Source organism: Aethalodelphis obliquidens, unplaced genomic scaffold (genome assembly GCF_003676395.1).
Source record: "Aethalodelphis obliquidens isolate GAN/ISIS:26980383/991018 unplaced genomic scaffold, ASM367639v1 scaffold86, whole genome shotgun sequence".
In the NCBI taxonomy this organism is placed as follows: domain Eukaryota; kingdom Metazoa; phylum Chordata; class Mammalia; order Artiodactyla; family Delphinidae; genus Aethalodelphis; species Aethalodelphis obliquidens.
The window spans coordinates 2639904-2662691 of NW_020838030.1; the positions used below are offsets into that span (position 1 = coordinate 2639904).

Consider the following 22788-nt stretch of genomic DNA (forward strand, 5'->3'; position numbering starts at 1 on the left):
ATTTATTTATGTAGAAAAATAATTTATTATTTATGTAGAAAAATAAGTTTTCGTTTTTCTACTACAGCTGACCCTTGAACAACAAGGGGGCTGAGGTGCTGACTCCGGGCAGTCGAAGGTCTGCGTGTAACTCACAGCCGGCCCTGGCCCTCCACGTCTGCGTTCTTTCCTATCTGCCGATTCAACTAACCGCAGGTCGTGCAGCAGTACGGTATTTACTACGGAAAAAAATCCTTTCGTAAGGGGACCCACATTCAAACCCATGTTGTTCAAGGGTCAACTGTATTAACATTTTGACTTAGTTCCTTTCTTTTAGCGCCCATGAACTTTTCCTGCAGTTGTGATCATTTTGTTGGTCAGTTTTATGTGTTGCTTTTTTTCACCCAACTGCACCTCCCAAGCATATGCCACGTTCTTAATGAGACTTCATAAACTCCACTCTAAAGGCGAGATATTTCTTCAAACGGGTGTTTCTCATGCTATTTAACTATTAGACTGTTTCTCACTTTTAGCTGCTACCGATGTCGCTGGGGCAACTATCTGGTAGGTCCCTGAATGAAATGGATCTAGTCCTGTGCCCCAGCCTCCTCCTGTGAGGGCTGCCCTCCCCACCTGAGCCCCTGCCCTCCCCACCTGAGCCCCTGCCCACCGCTACACTCAAGACTGCGTAACTCCCGTTGCATTTCTTCTTCTCCCTGGCAAGGGAGAGAATGTTACTGGACCTGCTTTACTTTATATGTTATGTATTACAGATATATGTTATTTAAATATTATATACATACATTCATATATTTTTTAAAGTTAAGCTATTCACAGACTTTGAAGTTTCAGTTGAAACAGCCCTCACGACTACTGAGCCCTCAGCGCTGGGACCCAGGGCTGGCTGGTGCCCTTGGAGGGTCTGCAGTGTGTGTCCTGCACCAGCTCTCACATGTCCCAGGTGCTGAACACAGGCCTGCTACCAGTTCCGAGTAAGGGACGTCCCTGTTGGCCAGCATCTCCTCTGGGTCAGACACAGATGGCTCTGGAGGAGGTGATCTCTCTCCTTCTACTTACGTTCCCACCTGAGGCGTCTTCCCTCTCACTCACGTCACACACGACTTCCTCCACCAGCACGCAGTGATGCTCAGGCCCTCTCTCTCTGGCCGGGACCAGACCCGCTCGTTGGCTGCTGTCCCCAGGCTGAGCACCAGAGGGCGGGAGGAGAACATCCTGTTTGCCCCAGTGCACATGGGGCAGAGGAGCAGTGACCTCCGCCACATGTTCACCCGAGCCGTGGGTAGGTATCGGGTCAGGCCTGGAGTCCTCCTGCAGGCAGTCTGATCGCTTGCTGGGATCCTCCAGATCGTGTGACTTTCCTGCAACTCCATTCATGGCAGAAAGTTTCTCTCTATCTGCTGTGCCTTCCGTTTTGGAAACCATTTCAGAGTTCAGCTCATTACACAACTGGACCTCTTCATTCCTTTGCAGACAAAGATGCTGAAGGGGCTTTGTGTAATCCTCAAGGAGTCTACGCACTGTGCTCTCATCCTGGCCTTGTCTTCGCATGAGGTTTGTGGCCCATTCCACGCTGCGCTGATACCTGCAAAGTAGAAATTCTGTTAGTAACAACACTTAAATTTCAATATTTAAAAGACAGCAGAATGTGTGATAAAGATGGGAAGGCAGTATGCCAAAATGTCTATAGTTCTTCTCAACGATGGGCTGTAGGTTGTTTTCTTTATACTTTTTTGCATTTTCTAACTGCTCTGCAATAATTATCTACTACTTTTTAAAAGAAATTTTTTATTTTATTTATCTTTGGCTGTGTTGGGTCTTTGTTGCCGCATGCGGGCTTTCTCTAGTTGTGGCGAGAAGGGGCTACTATTCATTGTGGTGCGCAGGCTTCTCGTTGCGGTGGCTTCTCTTGCTGCGGAGCACAGGCGCTAGGCATGCAGGCTCAGTAGTTGTGGCTCGCGGGCTCTACGTGTGCGGGCTTAGTAGTTGTGGCGCACGGGCTTAGTTGTTCTGTGGCATGTGGGATCTTCCTGGATCAGGGATCGAACCCGTGTCCCCTGCATTGGCAGGTGGATTTTTTCTTTTTTAACTTATTTATTTTTGCTGTCTTGAGTCTTTGTTTCTGTGCCAGGGCTTTCTCTACTTGTGGCAAGCAGGGGCCACTCTTCATCGCGGTGCACGGGCCTCTCAATATCGCGGCCTCTCTCGTTGCAGAGCACAGGCTCGACGCGCAGGCTCAGTAGTTGTGGCTCACAGGCCTAGTTGCTCTGCTGCATGTGAGATCCTCCCAGACCAGGGCTCGAACCCGTGTCCCCTGCACTAGCAGGCAGATTCTCAACCACTGCGCCACCAGGGAAGCCCGGCAGGTGGATTCTTAACCACTGCGCCACCAGGGAAGCCCTATTACTTTTTGTTTTTATTACACAGCTTCATCTAATTTGCTTAATTTGAAAAAAAAAAATGACCCCAGTTTAACAAAGTATGAAAATTTATATAATTTAAAACTGGTGGACCAAATGATTTAGGTAAATTTAAAGAGAAAATGGCCATCCTTTGTCAGGGTTTGTTTTGCATTATTTTCAGTTTTGGTTATCATGTTTTCAGATATGTATCTCAGTCATAGCAAAAAGTCTTTGTTTAGTATTGGAAAGCAAAATGAGAATTTTAATAAACATTTTTCACAGTACAGTACTTACTAATGTCTCCACCGTGTATGGAAAGAAATGATTACAGTTACATACACCCAAGCATCTTAATAAAAAATGGCCCTTTTTTCCATAATTTTCAAAGTATATTTTAATGAGAAAATACATGCTTAGTTTCTGAAACTCGAAGGCAAGCCCTGAACACTTCCCAAGTTACAAAAAGTTACAGGCAAGACAAAAGGATTCTGCCTACTGCAGCAGCGTCAACACCTGACAAGGCTGCTGGGCTGCGTCATGTGACATAAGATGCCACACGTGTGTGGAATCTGATCCGCAGAGGCGAAAGACATTGCAAAACTCAAGCACTGTTCGCCTCCACCTACAGCAATCAGTCTGCAAAGCATCGAAGACGACATGTGGCTGTGGGAAGAGATGTCACTTTTCTCTCTACCTTGAGTATCCTGCCTGTGTACGGATGATGGGATACGTCATAGTCTATAAACTGATAATTACACACAGTGAAGCAAGGAAGCTGGCTTCTGTTTTTTTTAAATAAATTTATTTATTTTATTTATTTATTTTTGGCTACACTGGATCTTCGTTGCTGCACGCGGGTTTTCTCTAGTTGCAGTGAGCGGGGGCTGCTCTTCATTGTAGTGCGTGGGCTTCTCATTGTGGTGGCCTCTCGTTGCCAAGCACGGGCTCTAGGTGCGTGGGCTTCAGTAGATGTGGCACACGGGCTTCAGTAGTTGTAGCTCGTGGGCTATAGAGGACAGGCTTAAGTAGTTGTGACGCATGGGCTTAGTTGCTCTGCGGCATGCGGGATCTTCCCAGACCAGGGCTTGAACCCGTGTCCCCTGCCTTGGCAGGTGGATTCTTAACAGCTGTGCCACCAGGGAAGTCCCATTCTGCTGTTTTTAAAAAAGAGACCTGTGGTTGATTAACCCTGATTCATCAGAACAATCTCCAAGCTGTCCACGCCCTGCTTATCCTACGCGGGGCGTGGGGGGGGGGGGGGGGGGGGGGGGGGGAGTGAGGGCCGGGGGGGGGGGGGGGATAAGCACGCAGCCCTATACACTGGGGACTGTATCTTAGATAAAGATTAAGACCTGGCAAGGCTGCTCTACACCCACAAGGCAGGACGGTGCAGCGACTACACACGTGGACTCTGGTCCTGCACGTTTTGTGTTCAGCCCTTACGCTATCCCTCGTAACTGGGTGACAAAGCCAATGAATTAACTGCTCTGTGCCCGTTTCCCCACCCCTAACATGGAAATAATAGTACCACTACCTCATAAGGATCACGTCATGTGCTCCTTTTTATAATCAGAAAATGTAGCTGCCCAGAGAGCAGCAGGGTGTCTCCTCTCCTGAATGAAAGGTACAGCCTCTCTCATGTGCAGTTAGAAGGACTTTCATATGAGGGATCTAAAAAGATATATGCTCTTCATGTCACCTGTAACATTGGCTGAAGCCTTCACGGGTCTATGAATCTCCTGTGTCTGAACACAAATTTTCGTGTTATGTGTATTTTCCTAGGGAAGGGATCCACAACTTTCATCAGATTCCCTGATTTAAAATATGTGAAAGAACCACAGCATTAAAGGTTCAACAGCTCCCACTTTGAGCAGGAGACGTGGAACTGAGAGAGAGAGAGAGTGCACAGGCACACAGGTCCCTGCTCAGCTTCTCAGCACCAGAGTGGTCAAGGCAGATGTGAGCTCAAGTCCTCACCGTGAGCATGAGGTTCTCGTACCAGCTACGTGCCCTCCCCTCCAAAGCTCGGGGATAACTGGACCTGCCTCAGGGGGCGGTGCAAGGATGAAAGGAGATGAGACATGTGAAGTGCTCAGCACATAGTAAGTGTTCAATAAATATTTGTTACTTTATGACTGTGGGATTTTTCGGGGAGACTTGAAAAATAAAATCATTTCGACTCAATACTTATTACATTTAAAAATACAAATGACATTTTAATGGATGGAAACGTACACCTTAATGAATCGCTCTCTGGGAGCAGGGGCAGCCGTGTGGGTCGAGCACTGTACCAGATCTGGGTTCCGGAGCTGGCTCTTCTGTGACTCTGAGCTGAGCCACTCAGCATCTGACACCTTCTGCTCTTCTGCCAAATGCCGGGATCACACCGCTTTCCTGCCTCTGATGACCTCAGATGTTTGTTTATGGAAGCTGAATGCAACAGCGGCTGCTAAAGCCTGTGGAACAAACCCTCTGACTCAGCCTGTGATCGACACACGGCAATGGGGCACAGAGCAGAAGGCGTCCTCTCATTGGCTGGCAATGCCTTAGAAAGTCCTGCTGTGATTAACCCTGAACACTGCTGGAGAAGCAGCAGGAAGAGAAGAGTAAAAAGTAAAAACTGGAAGACATGAGGGGAGAGCGGGAGGAGGTGGCAGGTGCGATGAGAAGCAGCGAAGCGCCTGGTGGTGCAGAGCCGTGCCGGGGCCCCAAGAGCACCGAGCGGGGCGGTGTGAATACGGCTCAGCTTCTCAGGTGCCTCTGCCCTCAAGCACACTTCCATTTGCAGTGAACATCCTTCTTCACCTCTTACTGACTGAGGCCTAACTACTCCTGGAAGTTCATGGCAAAACGGTTTTGAGGCAGGCTGCTTAGGTCCAAGTACTGACCTTGAGCAAGTTAATTAACCTCCTCCGGTGCTCTTTCCTCCGCTGTCCAAGACAGATGATTACAGAACTGACCACCTAGGGGTGACGTGAGGACATGAAAAGCTAAGCCACAAAGCTGTTATGAACACAGTGCCTATTACATGGAATACACCCCAGATATGCCGGCACATACAACTATGCGATCACCGCCCAGGCTCCGGAGTCGTGCTTCCTGGTTCGAGCTCACGAACTCTTGGGCAGCTCTCTGTAGGCTCCCTATGCATGTGATGGAAACAACTACACCTACCTCAAAGGTTTCTCCAGAAGACGAGCTGAGAGGATATGGGTAAAACACGTGGACCAGTAACGGCACTGTTGGAGAATCAGTACCGACTGGCTATGACAACGCGGCTGCTGATGGCGATACCCCATCATAATATGCATCACAGAAGAGCTCATTTGTCTACTCCTCTTCCCCTCCCACTGGACTCTAAATCCCCGAGAAGAGGACGGAGACCTTTCCTCCTCTTGTATGTCCAGCACCTACCCAGTGCCCTACACGTGGGCACCCGCAGTAAGTGCTGGCTGGAGAGAGGACCACAGGTCAGGAGGGGGCCACTACCATCCTCAGGGCTGGTCCTTCCAGGACACAACCCTGCAATCTTCAGCCCGCAGGTGCATCACCTGAGGGTCTGGATGCTCACGTCCAGAAAAGATCACACGGAAGGTTCTCATCACCCAAGGACGACTACTGTTGGAAAAAGGCCAATTAGAGTGAAGCCACTGGAAAGAGGGATCCAAAGTTCTGAAGAAATAAACAATTATAACAAGTACTTAAGTTGGAAAATTAACCTCAAGGTATGAAAAAGAGCCCATTTTTCTAATATTTAACAAAATTTAGATTGTGACTGCAAGTTTTATGAACTGGATGAATCAAGTATTGATGGGGGGGAGCTGCTGGGGAGGGCATACTTTCCTGACAGAACTGTCAGATGTGCTGAAGTCCTACCTCTTAGCACCTGCAAATGGGACCTTATCTGGAAACAGGTCTTCTCAGATGTAATGAAGTTAAGATGAGGGCAAACTAACTGGTGTCCTTACAAAAAAAGGGAAATTTGGACACAGACACAGAGACACACAAGGCGGACCACCATGCGACGATGGAGGAAAAGACTGGAGTGATGTGTCTACAAGCCAAGGAGGGCCAAGGACTGCTGGCCACCATGAGAGGCTAAGACGAGGCAGGAAGGACCCTCCCCTAGAGCCTCCTGAGGGAGCACAGCCCCGCTGACACCTTGATTTGGGACCTCTGGCCTCCAGACCATGAGAATAAATTTCTGTTCTCTTAAATTGCCAAGTTTGGGACTTCCCTAGCGGTCCAGTGGTTAAGAATCCATCTGGCAATGCAGGGGATGCCTGCTCGATCCCTGGTCAGGGAGCTAAGATCCCACGTACTGTGGGGCAACTGAGACTGCACGCTGCAACTACTGAGCCAGTGCCGCAACTACAGAGCCCACGCGCTCTGGAGCCCACGTGCCACAACTAGAGAGAAGCCCACGCACTGCAACCAAAGATCCTGCCTGCCAAATAGCCAAGTCTGTGGTACTTCGTTACAGCAGCCCTAGGAAACTGACGCAAGGCTCAACAGAATTCCTGGAATGTTGCACATTCTACAGAGCTTACCGAGGGTTAGCCTTCAGATGCGGGGGTGGCAGCAGTCCCCCACCCCCCAGAACCTCACATATTCAAACAGGCTTGCTGCCGTGTCACCTGTCCTGCCAGCCCGATCGGGATGCGGTTCTGAGGGACGGGCTTCTGCTGCTTCTGCATCCTAGTGTTGGCTGCAGCAGCCTGTCTACACTGCAGCCCCCAGTGGAACGGGGGCTCGGCCATGTCCTCTCAGGCCCTATGCCGTCCCCCAGCCTGCGGCTATGGCCAGAGCAGCCCCTGAGATCTTCCAGGTGCCATTGCCCCTTGGGCACTCCCTGGCCGTGGGGTTTCAGAGCATGAAAAGGAGCTGTCAGATTCTGCCAGTACATGTCAGAAGCAAGATGAAGAACCACTATAGGCTTGAGCGGTTTCAGAAGGCTTCATGGAAGAGTTGCAACTTGAGCTGTCCCACAGGGGCGACCAGCGTTTAGAATGAGGAACATTTACTCAACAAAATCCTACCAAGGGAGCGCTGGGTGTGGCGCTGCAGAGGGGAACCGGGCATGGTCCCCGCCCTCTGACAACTGACAGTCTAAGTCCAGTGTGTGATGTACGGCACAGCAACAGGCACCAAGGCAGATTCTGCGGCGGCAGCGGAGGAAAGGGCGGCGCGGAGACGCTCCAGGAAACTGGCACGTAGGCTGGACGTGCAGGAATAGCCAGCAGCGCTCGTGCCTGGTAGGTTAGGGAGAAGTGTTCTGGGAAACGCGAACAGCATAAACAAAAGCCCAGAGGAAGGAAGGATCGTGGCTGTGTGGGTGGTCTGTGTGAGAGCCTCTGGGAAAGCGGCTTTCTCTAACGCCGCAAGCGTGGAGTGATGAAAGAGGACAGGGCTGTTGACGCCCACACAGCGCAGGAGGCCAGCTCCAAACCTAAGTACCTTAGTGCTTACAGACAATATACGTTACAGGATTAGTGTTCATATTTTGGAAGGAATTGAACTGGCAAAGGTTTTGGCTTACGATTACTTTTTAAAATAAACTTACTTAGTACAATTCAAATATGATTTGATCCACATTAAATTCAGACATAATTTTCAAGGACACACCTACTACTACTACCACACACACACAAAAGAGGTGTGCACAACCACATCAGAAAAGCCTACCTGAAAACAGATCTGATTTAAACCATAATTTCGCCCAAGGTCAAAGTCCACCAAGACTTACTTTTTTGACGTGATTACAGGCATGTCTGTCTTCACATCTGCAACAACAAAGAAGTACTATTAGTTTAGACAAATTTTCCTTAAGGGGGAAAACACTGACAACCCAGAAACGACAAAGAATTTCAAGATTCACAACATCTCACATCTAGAAGGTCGAATGAATCCTGTCCAAGCAGCCAGACAGATGCTTTATGAGCCATCACTCCCTGCACGCGCGCCCTGGCGGGCGCTGCTAACCCATCAGGGCCCTTGCTGGGCTCAGATGTGGCCTCGGAATCCTTCTCAACACTCCAGCTAAGCAGCGGCAGCATGGAAGGGGAAACTCTGCCACCTCCGAATGCTCGGGCCCTCAACTTCTAGGCGAGAGTACCAAAGCCCTAAAGTTACACACTTTACCTCCGTTCTCCGTGTTCCATCAAGCACCTTCTGTGACAGCTGCTCACATGCGCCTAAGGAAAGGGATGCTGGAGTAGATCTCATGGCGGTGTTAGCTCTGGATGTGGGTTTGGGAGTTCCAGGCTCTAGTTCCAGCTCTGGGCATCTGGCTGGAAAAGTCTTTCCACTTAAAATGTTGACCAGGTCACTAACGGAGTGGGTTTCTGTCTTGGTCCTCCCACACCCTGCCTTTGGGCAGCTCATCTTTCCTTTTCCATACTCGGCTTCCTCTCTGGTGCCCTAAAGGCCTGGAATTGATGATGTTCGGCTTTAGAATCCTAGGGAGGTGAGTTCACAGACTCCTATCTCCTGAGTAATTTGACCTAAGGAGACCTCCCTCCTCTGGTAATTTAACAACGAGCTACAATTCAGCAAGTTTTACTGACAGCCTTCCATGTGCCAAGCATGAGATATACAGAAGTAATAAAGCAAATCCCCTCTCCTTGAGATACTCACACTCTAGTTGGGGAGACAGACCAGACATGACTGACTCTAACCCAAGCTGATTCTAACCCTTCTTGAGCAAGGACAGTACATATTGTAAAGGGACTGGCTTACTTTACCTGGAAGGGTTAGGAAAAAACACAAAGGAGAAGGAGTAATCGAGTGGGGCTCTGAAGAATGAGTAAGAGTTCGCCAGGCGGACCAGGGGAAAAAGGCAGAGGACACGATGCACAAAGGCTGGGGATGGCAAACGCATGGCAGTTTCACACATCGGCCGACAGCCCAAGGTGGCCGTGGTACCAACGAGTAGAAGAGGGTGTGTGGAGAGGGGGTAGAAGATGAGGTTGAAGCCAAAATGTTGAAATGGACATTTGAGATCTACTTCCTGAGGGCAGCCCACAACCTTAATCTCTTTCTCCTTGGCCTAAATTCATTTCCTTCAAATTTCTACCCTACTTAAAACTTAGTTACGACACAGATCAGGAAAAGATTCTCAACTGTTAAGACCATTACACTATTTGAAGACTTTCTATTTTTGGGGGGCCAAATATTAGTAACTGCTGCAGCTGGGTGATGGGGACAGGCAGGCTCATTATGCTACCTGCTTTATTTTTTTCTCCCTTTTAAAAACTCTATGAAAAAATTGAAAACATACAAAAGTAGAGAGAACAGTGTAATGAATTCCCATGTTCCCGTCACTCAGCTTGAAATTAACTCATGGCCAATGGTGCTCTACCTGTTCTTCTGCCCATTCCCCTGGCCCCCAGATTATTTTGAAACAGATCCCTCATATCACTTCATCTCTAAATGGTTCGGTACAGCCACGATCACCATGAGAACATGCCCGGGCTGGCCTGTGGAGGACGACATACCCGGTACCCTCCCCGCCTCATCCCACTTGAGGCCATCCTAGACCAGCTGACCGCCATCCAACAGACAACCAGACACCAGTGAGTCCAGCTACATCCATCACTGGACTTCTAATAGTGCAGCAAGTGGATCCATAACTAACCAGATGGATGAGCACATCCAGCCAAGGTCAGTGGACCCACCCAGCAAACCCGGCAACTCAAATGAGCAATCTGGTTGCTGTTGAGAGGCACTGAATTTGGGGGTGGTCTGTTAAACGTCACCGTGGCAGGAGATACAAAGTCTATCCCATTAGGACTGAACAGTCAAATTACCATGTGTTAAAGTCACTCAAAAGAGCTTCCTCTGTGGCTACACCACCTTGTTGTCATGTAATACATTTACAAGGTTCCAAGGTCAAACCTATAGTCTCACCTCTCTCTCCATCCTGTTCCATCCCTCGCCCATAGGCATTAAAAAAACTATGATTTACCCTTCCTTACATTCCAAAAATATATTTATATTCCCCTCCCTCTAGATAAGCCATAGCATACTTTCCTTTACCTTGCTTTCTTTGCTTAGAAATATATCCTAGTGATGTTCCATTCCTACCTCAGCTCCACAGCATGTCATTATATGACTGTCCTATAGTTCATTCAGCTGGGATCCCCACCCTCCATGGACATTTTGGTTGTTTCCAGTCTTTTAACATTAGAAACAGTGTTGCAATGAATAGCCTTGGGCTCTTTCTTTTCATATTTTTGCCAGTGTATCTTTAAGATAAATTCCCAGAAGTGGAATTGCTGGGTTAAAAGTAAATGCATAGGGGCTTCCCTGGTGGCGCAGTGGTTGAGAGTCCGCCTGCCGATGCAGGGGACACGGGTTCGTGCCCCGGTCCGGGAAGATCCCACATGCCGCGGAGCGGCTGAGCCCGTGAGCCATGGCCGCTGAGCCTGCGCGTCCGGAGCCTGTGCTCCGCAACAGGAGGGGCCACAACAGTGAGAGGCCCGCATACCGCAAAAAAACAAAAAACAAAACAAAAAAACAAAAAGTAAATGCATATACTGGGCAACTGGATATCCACAGGCAAAACAATGAAGCTGGACCCATACCTTACATCATAGAAAAATTAAATCAAAATAGATCAAAGACCTAAACTTAAGAGCTGAAACTATTAACCTCTTAGAAGAAAACACAGGGAAAATCTACACAAGCTTGGATTTGGTAATTGTTCCCTAGTACGACACCAAAAGCACATGAAAAGAAAAAAAAAATTAAAACGATAAATTAGACTTCATTAAAATGAAAAACTTTTACCACTACACACTCATTAAAATGGCTATCATCAAAAACAAAAACAGAAAAGAACAAGTTGGTGAGGATGTGGAAAAACTGGAAAACCTTACGCATTGCTGGTGGGAATGTGAAATGATGCAGGTGTTATGGAAAACAGTTCGTGGTTCCTCAAAAAATTAAAATAGAATTATCATATGATCCAGCAAGTCTACTCCTAGGTATACACAGAAGAGAAATGAAAACATATGGATAGACAGCATGGATAGACCTTGAAAAAATTATCCTAGGTGAAGGACACAAAAGGTTTCCACTTATATGAGATATTTAGAATGGGCAAAATCAAAGACACAGAAAGCATATTAAGGTTACCAGGGGTTAGGGGGAGAGGAGGATGGGGGGGAGCAAATGCATGTATGGTTTTTCGAGACAGTCAAGTCCCCTTCGTAATGGCCATACCACCTGCACGCCCACCAGCAACGCGTGAGAGTGCTTCTCAGGGGCTCACCCATGGGGCACATTGTCAAACTTTCTGATTTCTGTCACTCTGATTGCTGAAATGGTATCTCAGTGCAGTTTTAATTTGTATTTTGTCTTGCAATAAAATGTTTTTAAAAATCCTTTCGAACTCTGTTTTAACCTGCTGGTGTTGGTTATGCAATTACCATGAGATTCCCTTAAAAAAATACACCCAGATGAAAGCTTCATAAATTAAAGAGGAACAGCAGATGGGAACCATATACACTAGTATGTTTTCACAAATACATCGATGTCATGGTTATTGTTGTAAATTCCAATTCTAGAAATAAAATATGAAACCCACCTTGCACACAGGTGAGGAGGCACTTAATTACTAGTGCCTTCCACACACACAGGACTCTGCTGAGCAATGCTTAACAACAGAAAAGCCTAAATAACACTTTTGATAATTCCAGAAATTAGACGAACCACATTTTCACCAATCATAAGAACACTTTCACCTCGATTAGAATTATTCTAGTTGCTATTTTTACCAGTAAAACTGCCAATGGCATGTTACTTCTCCTCTAGAATTTTACTGTATAATCTGGTGTTAGAGCTAAAAATGAAGAAAAAGATAATTGGCCAAAAGAACTGAATGTTGCACAAGTTTACCTTTCCATTTAGCAACCAGCTTAGGATCTGAAATTGTGAAGTTTGGACGGCTTCTGGACAGGATACCTTTTCCAAAATAACCCTTCCGGGAAGAGAAAAAGTAGTTCAGGTTTAGTTATCAATTTTTTAGCTGAGGGAGAATAACTACTTGAGTTAACAAGACAGTCATTGCATTCTTCACAGCTTGACATCTTCCCTCTGATTATAGATAATTCATGATTACTAGTGAACATCTTAGCGTCTTCTCTCTCCGATCGTTTGAAGGGAGCTGGGAAGTTTCTAGGGCACCTTGCTTGTCTCGTGAGCAGTGGTCTCAGTCCAGGTCTGGTAAGCTGAAGGTGAAGGGCAGGCGGAGGCAGGATCTCCTCTGCACACGTGGATCAGGAACAGTGGCCTAAAAGCAGGAGCCAAGTCCACGAGGAACAAAAAGCTTCTCGGATTCTCCTGTTCGCAGAACTGAAGTACTATTCTTCTCCCTCCTGCTGACTCCAAAAACACTGATTCCCCCATCCCCCATTTCTTAAAATTGAAAATACTTAAACCCATAGAAAACTGAAAGAATAATAAAATGAACACCCTATACCCTCCGCCCAGACTGACAATCAGAATAAATCATGTGTATGACGCTTCACAAAGCCTCTGCTTAACGCTGCATATCGCGAATGGGGAGGAGGTTGTCCTTGGCCTAGACCCCTGTCTCACTGGGGTCAGTGCCACCCACCCACTGTATCCCACTTTGGGAAGGTGACTACAACATGTATTTTATATAAAATGTCTAGAGAAGGCACATTACAGAAACAGGAAGTGGATCAGCAGTGCCTGGGCTGGGCGTGGGGACAGGGATTAAGTGCAGCGAGCATCAGGGGGCCTTCTGGGGCCACGGGGAATGCTCTACAAGTGGACTGTCATGGTGGGGGCACAGCTCTATGAATTTATTACAGTCATTGCATCGGGCACTTACAATGGGTGAATTTTATGGCTGTAAATTACAGCGCAATAAAGCTGCTTTAAAAATGCCTCCAGTATTGGGGCTTCCCTGGTGGCGCAGTGGTTGAGAGTCCGCCTGCCGATACAGGGGACACGGGTTCGTGCCCCAGTCCGGGAAGATCCCACGTGCCGCGGAGCGGCTGGGCCCGTGAGCCATGGCCGCTGAGCCTGCGCATCCGGAGCCTGTGCTCCGCAACAGGAGAGGCCACAACAGTGAGAGGCCCGCGTACCGCAAAAAAAAAAAAAAAAAAAAAAATTGCCTCCAGTGTTGAATTGGCTATGGGGGAAAAAATAAGCAAGCTTCCAATCTCATCCCAAACCTATGGCTGATGGAAAAAGCCAAAACTGGAACTCGTCCTCACATAAGAAGAGGTCCTCAACCAGGAGAGCGAGCAAAGGACCTGCTGAAGCCCCATCTGGTTTGTCCTGCGCCAGAACAATCTGCATCCTGCGTTACCTCTGGGGATGGAGTGGCAGTGAGAGGAGGGAAATCTTTACTTTTTACCCATTACACTGCTGTAAATTGCTTGAATTTTTTTTTTTTTTTTTTTTTACAATGAACATGTGTTGCTTTTATAATCAAAAAACAAGAAAGGTCAATGCACTGACCCAGCTTCACTGACGAAATGTGGGTTTGTGGCTGGGAGCTGTCTTCTGGGCTTATGGCTTCGGGGCACCTGATTCTGTTCCTACATTGGACTAAACGGCAAGGAAAGCGTATGGGTCATTCATGGTCTGTTTCTGGGGGTGGATGGGGAGAGAAGAGCTGGCTCCGGGCTGTTAGGAAGCAGCAGGGCTGAGGCAGCCCGCACATACCTTCCCATACAGCTGTTCCATATCTTCTGCGTTCCTCACAATCACGTTGTTGTTTATCATCTCGGCCCGGAATATTCTAAAGTCCTTCTCAGGACCACAGTCCTGACCGAAAGGGATCGGCAGTGGAGACTCATAGCTCTCATACACTCTTCTTTTCCTCTTTGGGGGACGGAACACTGCCTCTGCCATTTTCCAAGGTAACTGTTCTTTAAAGACTGTAATAGGGAGAAAGAAACAAGTCAGTCAGTAACTGTACCAACCAAACACGTGAGTACATTTATATCCAGGCTCAGAAAACCTTGTGGTCTGTGGGAAAAATATTTACAAAGCAGTGAACAAAAAGAGACAGTAACAAGAAGATTTTGTCTATGCAGCACAAAGCCTACCCACCTAGGGCATCTCGATTACTTCCCACGACAATGCCGTGGTACCACTTCTCATTCCAGCTGACGAGACTGAGGCCTAGTGACACGTCCATGGTCACAGTGCCACTTGTAGGTCTCTTGACAGCGAGCACAAGAGGATTTCTGCCCATGAGGATTCCTCCCAGCCTCTCAAGCGGCCGACAGACATTTACCGAGCACCCACCAGAGGCTCCCCATCAACAGAGGTGCTAGGGATATAAAGAGAAAACCGAAAGGACCCTGTCCTCAAAGAAGTAAATCTAGTGAGCACCTCCTTTTCCAAAAAAGGACCTTAAAATACGTTCCAAACATGTGGTCAATCATCTCCCAGTTTTTCGGGTAAATTAATAATAGTAACAACAGCAGCAGCAGTCATCATTTAAGGGTCTATTCCTCAGCGCCAAGCGTGAGTGGCTAAGAGCAGGAAGTGTCAAGCCAGAGGGCAGGGATGGGAATCGGCTTCACCACCGCCCAGCTGTGTGACGTGGGGCAAAAGTTACTTGATCCCTCTGTGCTTTGGTTTCCCCATCTGCAAAATAAGGATACATACAGACTCCATCTTATAGTTTAGATCATAGGAGCTTAGAACAGCCCCGGCACGCGGCACTGAGTGCTCTGCACGTCCACTATGATTACTATTATGGCACTATTAGCACTAAGAACACCGTGTGACAGATGAGGAAACAGAGCCAGGTTGGACAGATGTTGTCAGAGGCCTGGAGGGTGGTGGCCCTGGATGACCCCGGGTCTGCTGAACGCCAAAGGCCATGCTATTCCCTCTGGGTTCCGCTGTGAGCACAGGCAGGCCTCCTCTTGTCTGAAGGCTCACTGTTTCCCCAGGTTAGGGGCTGAAGGGTTACGGAGAATTATGGAGTTACCACGCGCCCAGCACTATGAGGGAGGAAAGGAAGGCGAAGCCAGTACCTCTCCCTTCCAGGCCTTACCCTCAACCCGAGGAGACAAAACAAGGACAAAACACACACAGGCTGCAATTCCATAATGGCTGGGGGAAGGAAGTCAAGTTGAGTGCACTGTACGATAAAGACAGAGCGCCACAGCAGATGCACTTAACTCAGGAAAACTCAACCACATGCAAGGGGGAAACACAGTGCAGGGGACTGGGTCAGGTGCTCCACTCATTGGGCAGGTGTCCTGGAATGAGACAGGGGACCTGAATCTGCTGCACCCTCAGTCCCGGCTCTGGACCCGACTTACACGGACAGCACATCTGGTGCTTGAAGATACAGTGGGGCTGTATCACACACGTGTTTAGCCTCCATGGCTCCAAACCCTCACAGGGGAACACGTACGACTGATTATTTAGGTGCCTCCTGCACTCAATACCAGCATCCTGTTGGGCAAAGGATGTAATCAAGCCTGAAACAGCCAACGAAGGCGGCCAAAGCTGAGATAGGAAGCTGAGTGGCTTTAAGGGTTTACGCCCATTAAAAAGAAATCAAAAGCCTTGTCCAATGTGTAATGATTCCTTTATCCACCCTCCCAAAGATGTTGAGGAATTAAACGAGGACAAAGAAAAACAAAGACCAAGGAAGTTAGAGACATTGATAAATCAATTACAAAAGTAACAATAAAAAGTAAGAATGAGCAAGTTGGAACCGCCATAGAATTGCCAAAGTATTCCAAGCAGCAAAATGCTAAAATAATTTAATTTCTAAATAAGAGTCCTTCAATGGAATTAAATAATGAGCACAACTGTATGCATTTTACACACATCTATGTGTGTGTGTGTATATGTATATATACACACACACACACACACGTATCGCTATATAGCGTTCATAACAGTACTATGTACACCACATGTTAATGGGCAATTAAGATTTCCTCCCAAGGGCATTTTAAGTAGATTTTCACTTGCCAATTTATCACTCAACCCAAGCAACTCCAGTTGACCCCTGAACAACATGGATTTAACTGCATGGGTACACTTACACACAGATTTTTTTCAAGAGTAGATGTCACAGTACTACACCATCCACAGTTGGCGCAGATGCAGAACCTCGGATGTGAAGGAACCAGGGATACAGAGGGCCGACTATAAATGATACTCAGATTTTTGACTGCAGAGAAAGTCAGAACCCTGACTCCCCGCGTTGTTCAAGGGTCAATTGTACTGCATTTAGCATTCAATTGAAGAAACGGCAATTTTTTCTAAAAATTAAAATGATGTTGTGTTGGCTTTTTTGAGGCAGGATGTGGGTCTCTAGTGAGGCACCTTCTAGGGATTTCCAGGAATAATTCGAACTTTTATGATCATTGCACTTTTATAACTTAACCTCTGGTTAGTATTTGATTTGTATATATTACATTAGAGATTTTTAAGAAAGAGAAAATTTTAATGGCTAACTTCAAAAACTTCCAATTAAATTCTCTCAGACAAGTGAAATAGTTCTGTTTCAATTTGCCTGGTTTGTTTAGGATTTTCCCTTTCAGATTGCTATTACACTCTCAAAAAAAAAAAAAGGCAAAAATGAGCTATGACACTTGATGGCAAGAACTCTGTACTCCTACCCAAGTTTGCAGGACAGAAGGTTCCTGCCACAAAAGATTCCCAGTTTTTCACAAAACCTCAAAATCCCAGGTTTAGTGCCACCTCTGCACATGAGACAGGAAGCACATCAAGAATCTGGCTCTTAGTTAGGCCTCCCATATATGCAAAGCTGCCATTACGATCATGTAACTTTCAACACCCCAGGTAAAGCTCCCTGAACCCAGTTTCTTCCACTTCAAATTGAACAGAACTAGAAAACAGTCTAGAAGCCACTCAAATGTTAAACACTAAGTAACCATATGACCCAGCAATTCCACTCCTGGGTAGATAAAAGAAAACTGAAAACATGTTTGTACAAAAATTTGTACACAGGACTTCCCTGGTGGTGCAGTGGTTAAGAATCTACCTGCCAAGGCAGGGGACACGGGTTTGAGCCCTGGTCCAGAAGGATCTCACATGTCACGGAGCAACGAAGTCCGTGTGCCACAACTACTGAGCCTGCGCTCCAGAGCCCAGGAGCCACAACTACTGAGTTCACATGCCACAACGACTGAAGTCCGTGAACCTAGAGCCCGTGCTCCACAACAAGAGAAGCCACCGCAATGAAAAGCCTGTGCACCACAACGAAGAGTAGTCCCCGCTCGCCACAACTAGAGAAAGCCCACGCGCAGCAACGGAGACCCAATGTAGCCAAAAATGAATAAATAAATAAATAAGTACATGAATGTTTACAGCAGTATTGTTCATAATAGTCAAAAAGTAGAAACAACCGAGAGGTCCATCAACAGATGAATGGATCAATAAAATGGGTTATATCCATATAATGGAATACTATCAGCAATTAACAGACGAATGAAGTACTGATACAGACTACAACGTGTGTGAACCTTGAGAGCCTTATGTGGAGTGAAAGAAGCCAGTCACAATAGACCACACATTGTATAAGACCATTAACATGAAACGTCCGGAACAGGCAAATCCAAAGGGCAACACCAAGTAGATTAGTGGCTGCCAGGTGCTGGGGGAAGGGAGCTATGGGGAATGACTGCCCATAGGTCTGGGGTTTATTCTGAGGGATGAAAAAGCTTTACAGTTAGACTGCACTGATGGTGTTGGCTGCATAACTCTGAATGTATTAAAAGCACTGAACTGTACATTTCACAAGGGTTAATTTTATGGTATATGAATCATCTCTCAATAAAGCTGAAAAAATTCAATAGGACAGACCAGAAGATCTCTCGTGTCATAGTTTCGTAGAAGAGTTGCCTTGTGCGGAACTGGGAAGGCAAAGCAGGGGAGGAAGGATTGAGTTTGTTAGTCTCCATGTCTGCAACAGGCATTTCAGAAATGTTTCTTCAGTGCCAAGATAGGAGACCAGCGTGACGGGAGATGTGGGATGTGAGTACAATTACAACAGCTCACCATCACTTGGAGGTACAACATGCCATGCACCGACTGTGCCAACGCTACACACGTGGGTACCAGTACCCGCATTTCACAGATGAGTAAATGGAGGCTTAGAGAGGGCAGGTCACTTGGCCACAGCGCCACAGCTGGGAAGATGAGAGGCCAGTAAGGCAGGGAGACAGGGCACGGTGGGAAGACTGGCTTCAAAGAGGACCCCTGTCTGAAGCACACGCAAATGTATAGGAAGGACTGGGCCATTGGTCAGGGGGTTTGGGATGTGAAGGCTTGATGCCTGTGCAGCTTCTCAAGCCGGGAATGACAACTGAAAAGATTAAGAGGGAATTCCCTGGCAGTCCTGTGGTTAGGACTCCATGCGTTCACTGCTGAGGGGCCGGGTTCAACCCTGGTTGGGGAACTATGATCCCACAAGCCACTTGGCAGGGCAGAGGGAAAAAAAAAAAAGTTTAAAAGAAAAGATTAAGAAAATTAAACTGGGGTCATATATAACAGTGGCTCTCAAGGCTTGGATGCCCTTAGAATCACCTGGGGAAATTCTGAAACTTCCAATGCCCAGGCCTTACCTATAATTACATCAGACAGTCTGGGGTGGGACCCAGGTGATTTCAATATGTAGCCAAAGTTGTCAACTACTGGTGATAGGATGGCCTATTCAAACTCAGTGCCAACAGCCAACTCCACTGTACAGGTGAGGAAAGGGACTCAGGGGTTGACTGCTACGCACATGTAAGGAAGCAGCTGTTACTTTTCCAAATCTGGGCATACCAACTCGAGGCACCAATAATGTTAAGTACATTTACTTTTCTATCAAAATCAGGACTTGTTCCTAATTCTTCCCTTGAGCGGATAAGCTAACACCTTTTAGGTGTTCCGTAAATGTTTATTCCAAACAAAACAAAGTAAAACAGAAAGGGGGAGGTAGCTTCATTTAACTTTCCAACCCTGTGGGCCCACCTTGCCAAACCAGCCTGGTTAAAACCCCCCACTCAGCACAACTCACATTCTCCCAATTAAAAAACCGCTGAAGCTCCGAACGCGTACGTCCTGGGCCGGGGGAGGCAAGGATTAAAGGGAGAAGGCAAGCAGTCCTGCCTCTGGGGAGCTTTCAGGTTAGAACCCGAGACTAGACATGTAAACAAACGACAAACCTTTGCAAGCTGTTGTGAGGATTAGATGGGTAATTGTGCGAAGGAGCCTAGTACTGGGCCTACCATGCGAAGTGCTAGCCCGACGGAAGCTGTAGCTGCAACTAACGATCAAGAAGTGTTAAGGGCCCAACAAACCCACAACTCCTTGTCATTACGCATCCCTTTGCTGGTTCCCTAGAGTGGCTCCCCCAGCAATCCTACTAGCGGCTAAAGCTCCACTCGGGCAGAGCCGGTGTCAGGTGCACCTTGACGTCCTCTGTCCCCAGCACTGCACGTGGCGTTAATGTTTCCAGAAAGAACATAAAAAAGAGGACTACGGGTACACGGAGAAGGGGAAAGGGGCTAATTCCGGTGGAACAAGGAAGCCAGGCCCCGCGTCCCGGCCCAGTCTGGTGCGACTCTGAGACCCGGGGAACGTCTGCGGGCCGTTTCCGTTCTCGCCCCAGAGGGCTTTCGAAAAAGGCGATGTCTCCTCCCGCGGCGGAGACCCCCACCCCCACCCCCTTGTGCTGCGGCACCGCGCTCAGCTCCCCGGGACGCAACCTGCTCCCGAACCCCGGAGCCTTACCTTCCTCTGCCCAACGCGCTCGCCGTTACCCCGGCAACGCCGGCCGGGGGGACGGACACCGCTGCCGTTAAGCAGTGCGGCCGCAAAGCCGGACGACTGCGCAGCCGCAGAGCCCGAGAGAGGGCCCACCGGGTGTTTGCGGAGCGCATCCGCGCAGCGCAGGGGCGTAAGGCGGGTCTTCGGTGGGTGCTGCTCGTTCCTCACGAGGTGTAAGGCAGAGGCGGCGCGTCCTCTTTCCTGCCTTCCCCGTGATCGTAGCGCTACCCCCGTGCACACATGCTGTTCTCGTTTAATCCCTACAACAATCCCGCAGGATCCATTTTACAGATGAGATCTAAGTTACTTATCCAATATCACGTAGTTGGGAGGTACTGGAGTTAAGAGTGATAGGACTAGACTCAGAACTCAGGTCTAAGGACTTGGGGTCCTCGCCCCCGGGGAGATGGGGCTCTTGAAGCGACCGGACTTGATATGACCCCAGCCCTGAGGAAGCGGGTCCGCTGAGCTCAGCCCGCAGACTTCAGCTTTCTCAATGCTTTTGTGTAAGTGCAGCATGCAGGGAACCTGTAAGAAGTGCCCCTCGCACAGGGCACTGACCAAAAGCCCCTGTAGGCACTGGCCGCCCTATGCAGCGTCAAGGACAAGTCAAGGACAACGGGCCGGGAGTCAGACCGGCATTTGCATCACCTCCCGGCTCACTGGCTGTGTGGTTGGTCTTGAGTGAATGACTTAACCTTTCTGAGCCACAGTTTTCCTCTATTGAAAAATGGGTCGTCAGGATTATGAGGGAAAAGCAAAACAAAAGTGCCCTGGGAATTGTAAAAGTTTCTCCCACCTGGTTATTTTAAAGGAGGCCTGGTAGGGAGTCCAATAAACACCTTCCTAAATATGAACCCCAGGGTCTCCAGCACACATACCACCCATGCTGGGCAGGTGGGGAAGGTGGGTGACAGGGAAGGGTGGCAAATTGTGCCAGAGAGATTTATGGGGCTAGGTGAGACAGGCTTTGAAATCTGGACCTTTCCCAACTTCCTCTTGTCTCCAGGCCTTCCCACACGCTGTTGTCTCTACCTGGAACATCCTTCTCTCCTGTCTGGAGCAGTGATTCCTGGTCACCCTTTAGGCCTCAGCTCAGAAATCTCTTCCTCAGACTTCCTCTTGCTTTCCCAGGCTGGCTTGGGTGACTTACTTGCCTCTGTGTTCCCACAATAGTCTGGTGCCCCCTATGCTGTCCCTGATTCCTGGTCTTCCTTAACTGGACTGCGAGCTCCTAGTAGAAAGAGCTCAAGACGTGGCATTAAGTGGGTGGTCTGCCTGCAGGGGCCTTAACTGCTTAGCTCAGGAGTTCAGATTTTAGAGAAATCAAAAGCCGAATATCTTCCTGGTTACAACGTTGCAAAAAAGGGAGAACTTGAGCAGCATTCACAGAATAGTAGTATCGGGATGGTTTGGGCTGGGAAGAGAGAGGTGGAGGGAGGCTGTAATATTGCACCAGAACATGCCAATGGAGGAAATACTGGATTTAGAATGAGAGGCTTTTAAAAATGAAAGGGAACTCCGAGGTTGTCCAGTTCAACTTCCTTACTTAACTGATAAGAAAAAAGGCTCAGAGGCACCGTGAGCTGCGAGAGGTAACAGAGCAAGTCTGTGGAGGCGCTGAGACTAGAGCCAGGTCTCCACAACCTCAGCGGATGCTTGGCACTCGGCTTGGGAGGCGCCCATAATGGGATCTCAGGGGCCATCATCTGGAGCTCTGTCCCCACAGAGGGTCCAGGGTGAAAGCTAATGAACAAGACATTCTTCCCCCAAGATTTTCTCCTTGGTGTTTCCCCCGCTTCCTGCTGTGTGGTGCAGCTTTTGGGAAATCAGTTCCTTGACCAGGAATTGAATCCAGGCCACAGCAGTGACAGTGCGGAATCCCAATCACTAGGCCACCAGGTAAATCTCAATAGTGTGTATTTTAAACATTTTGTTATGGTCCTTTTCAAACATACACAAAAGTAGATCGCTTCCAGCATCTTCAACCTTTGGTATCTTGTTTCTTTTACACTCTCCATAAATACACCTTTTCCCCACTGCTGGTGTATTTTAAAGCAATTCCAGACATCATATAATTTCACTCATAACATTTAAATATGTGACTCTAACAGGTAAGAATTTAAATTTTATTACATATATATCTATATAGTTGATTCTTGTTATTCACAGAAGTTCTATAGAGTCACCATGAACACTGAATTGGTGAACACTGAACCATTGCTTCTAAGGGAACGCAGGTCGGTTCCTGGCAGCCTCTGGTCACAACATTTTCATCAACCAACCTTGTTTTATGTGTACTTTCTTTTAAAAACACTTTATTTAATGTCTGTTGTAGATTCATGAACATTGAACTCATGGCCCACATCAGTATAACTCACACCTGAACAAATCTCATCTAACAAGTGTATTTTCTCCGTAGGGCACGTCACGGCATTCGTGGCTTAGGGACACTAGACAGCACTTCAGCACTCTGCTTGGGGTTCATTTTATTTATTTTAAATTTTTAAATTTTTTATAAATTTATTTTATTTTATTAATTTTTTTATTTGTGGCCGCATTGGGTCTTCGTTGGGGTGCGCGGGCTTCTCAT

The 22788-nt window shown here is 47.6% G+C and overlaps 1 protein-coding gene across 17 annotated transcripts in view; it reads right to left on the reverse strand.

Annotated features, from left to right (window-relative positions):
• Window positions 1–22788, reverse strand: part of LOC113613285 (peroxisome proliferator-activated receptor gamma) — a 231601-nt gene that overhangs the window by 40763 nt on the left and 168050 nt on the right. For 11 of the 17 annotated variants that reach the window (XR_003430157.1, XR_003430156.1, XR_003430158.1 and 8 more), the window contains 4 exons: window positions 14103–14317; window positions 12300–12381; window positions 8146–8182; window positions 1057–1582 (listed from right to left, as the gene is read on the reverse strand). Coding sequence is in view for 9 of the 17 variants with exons in the window: in XM_027093889.1 (XP_026949690.1) it covers window positions 1057–1582; window positions 8146–8182; window positions 12300–12381; window positions 14103–14317 (860 nt within the window). In the remaining 8 variants the exon portion in view is untranslated. Of the gene's footprint in view, window positions 1–1056; window positions 1583–4635; window positions 4856–8141; window positions 8183–12299; window positions 12382–14102; window positions 14318–14492; window positions 16171–20159; window positions 20265–22788 lie in introns of those variants that run through there. The other 6 variants (XM_027093898.1, XM_027093896.1, XM_027093892.1 and 3 more) reach the window with 6 other exon arrangements.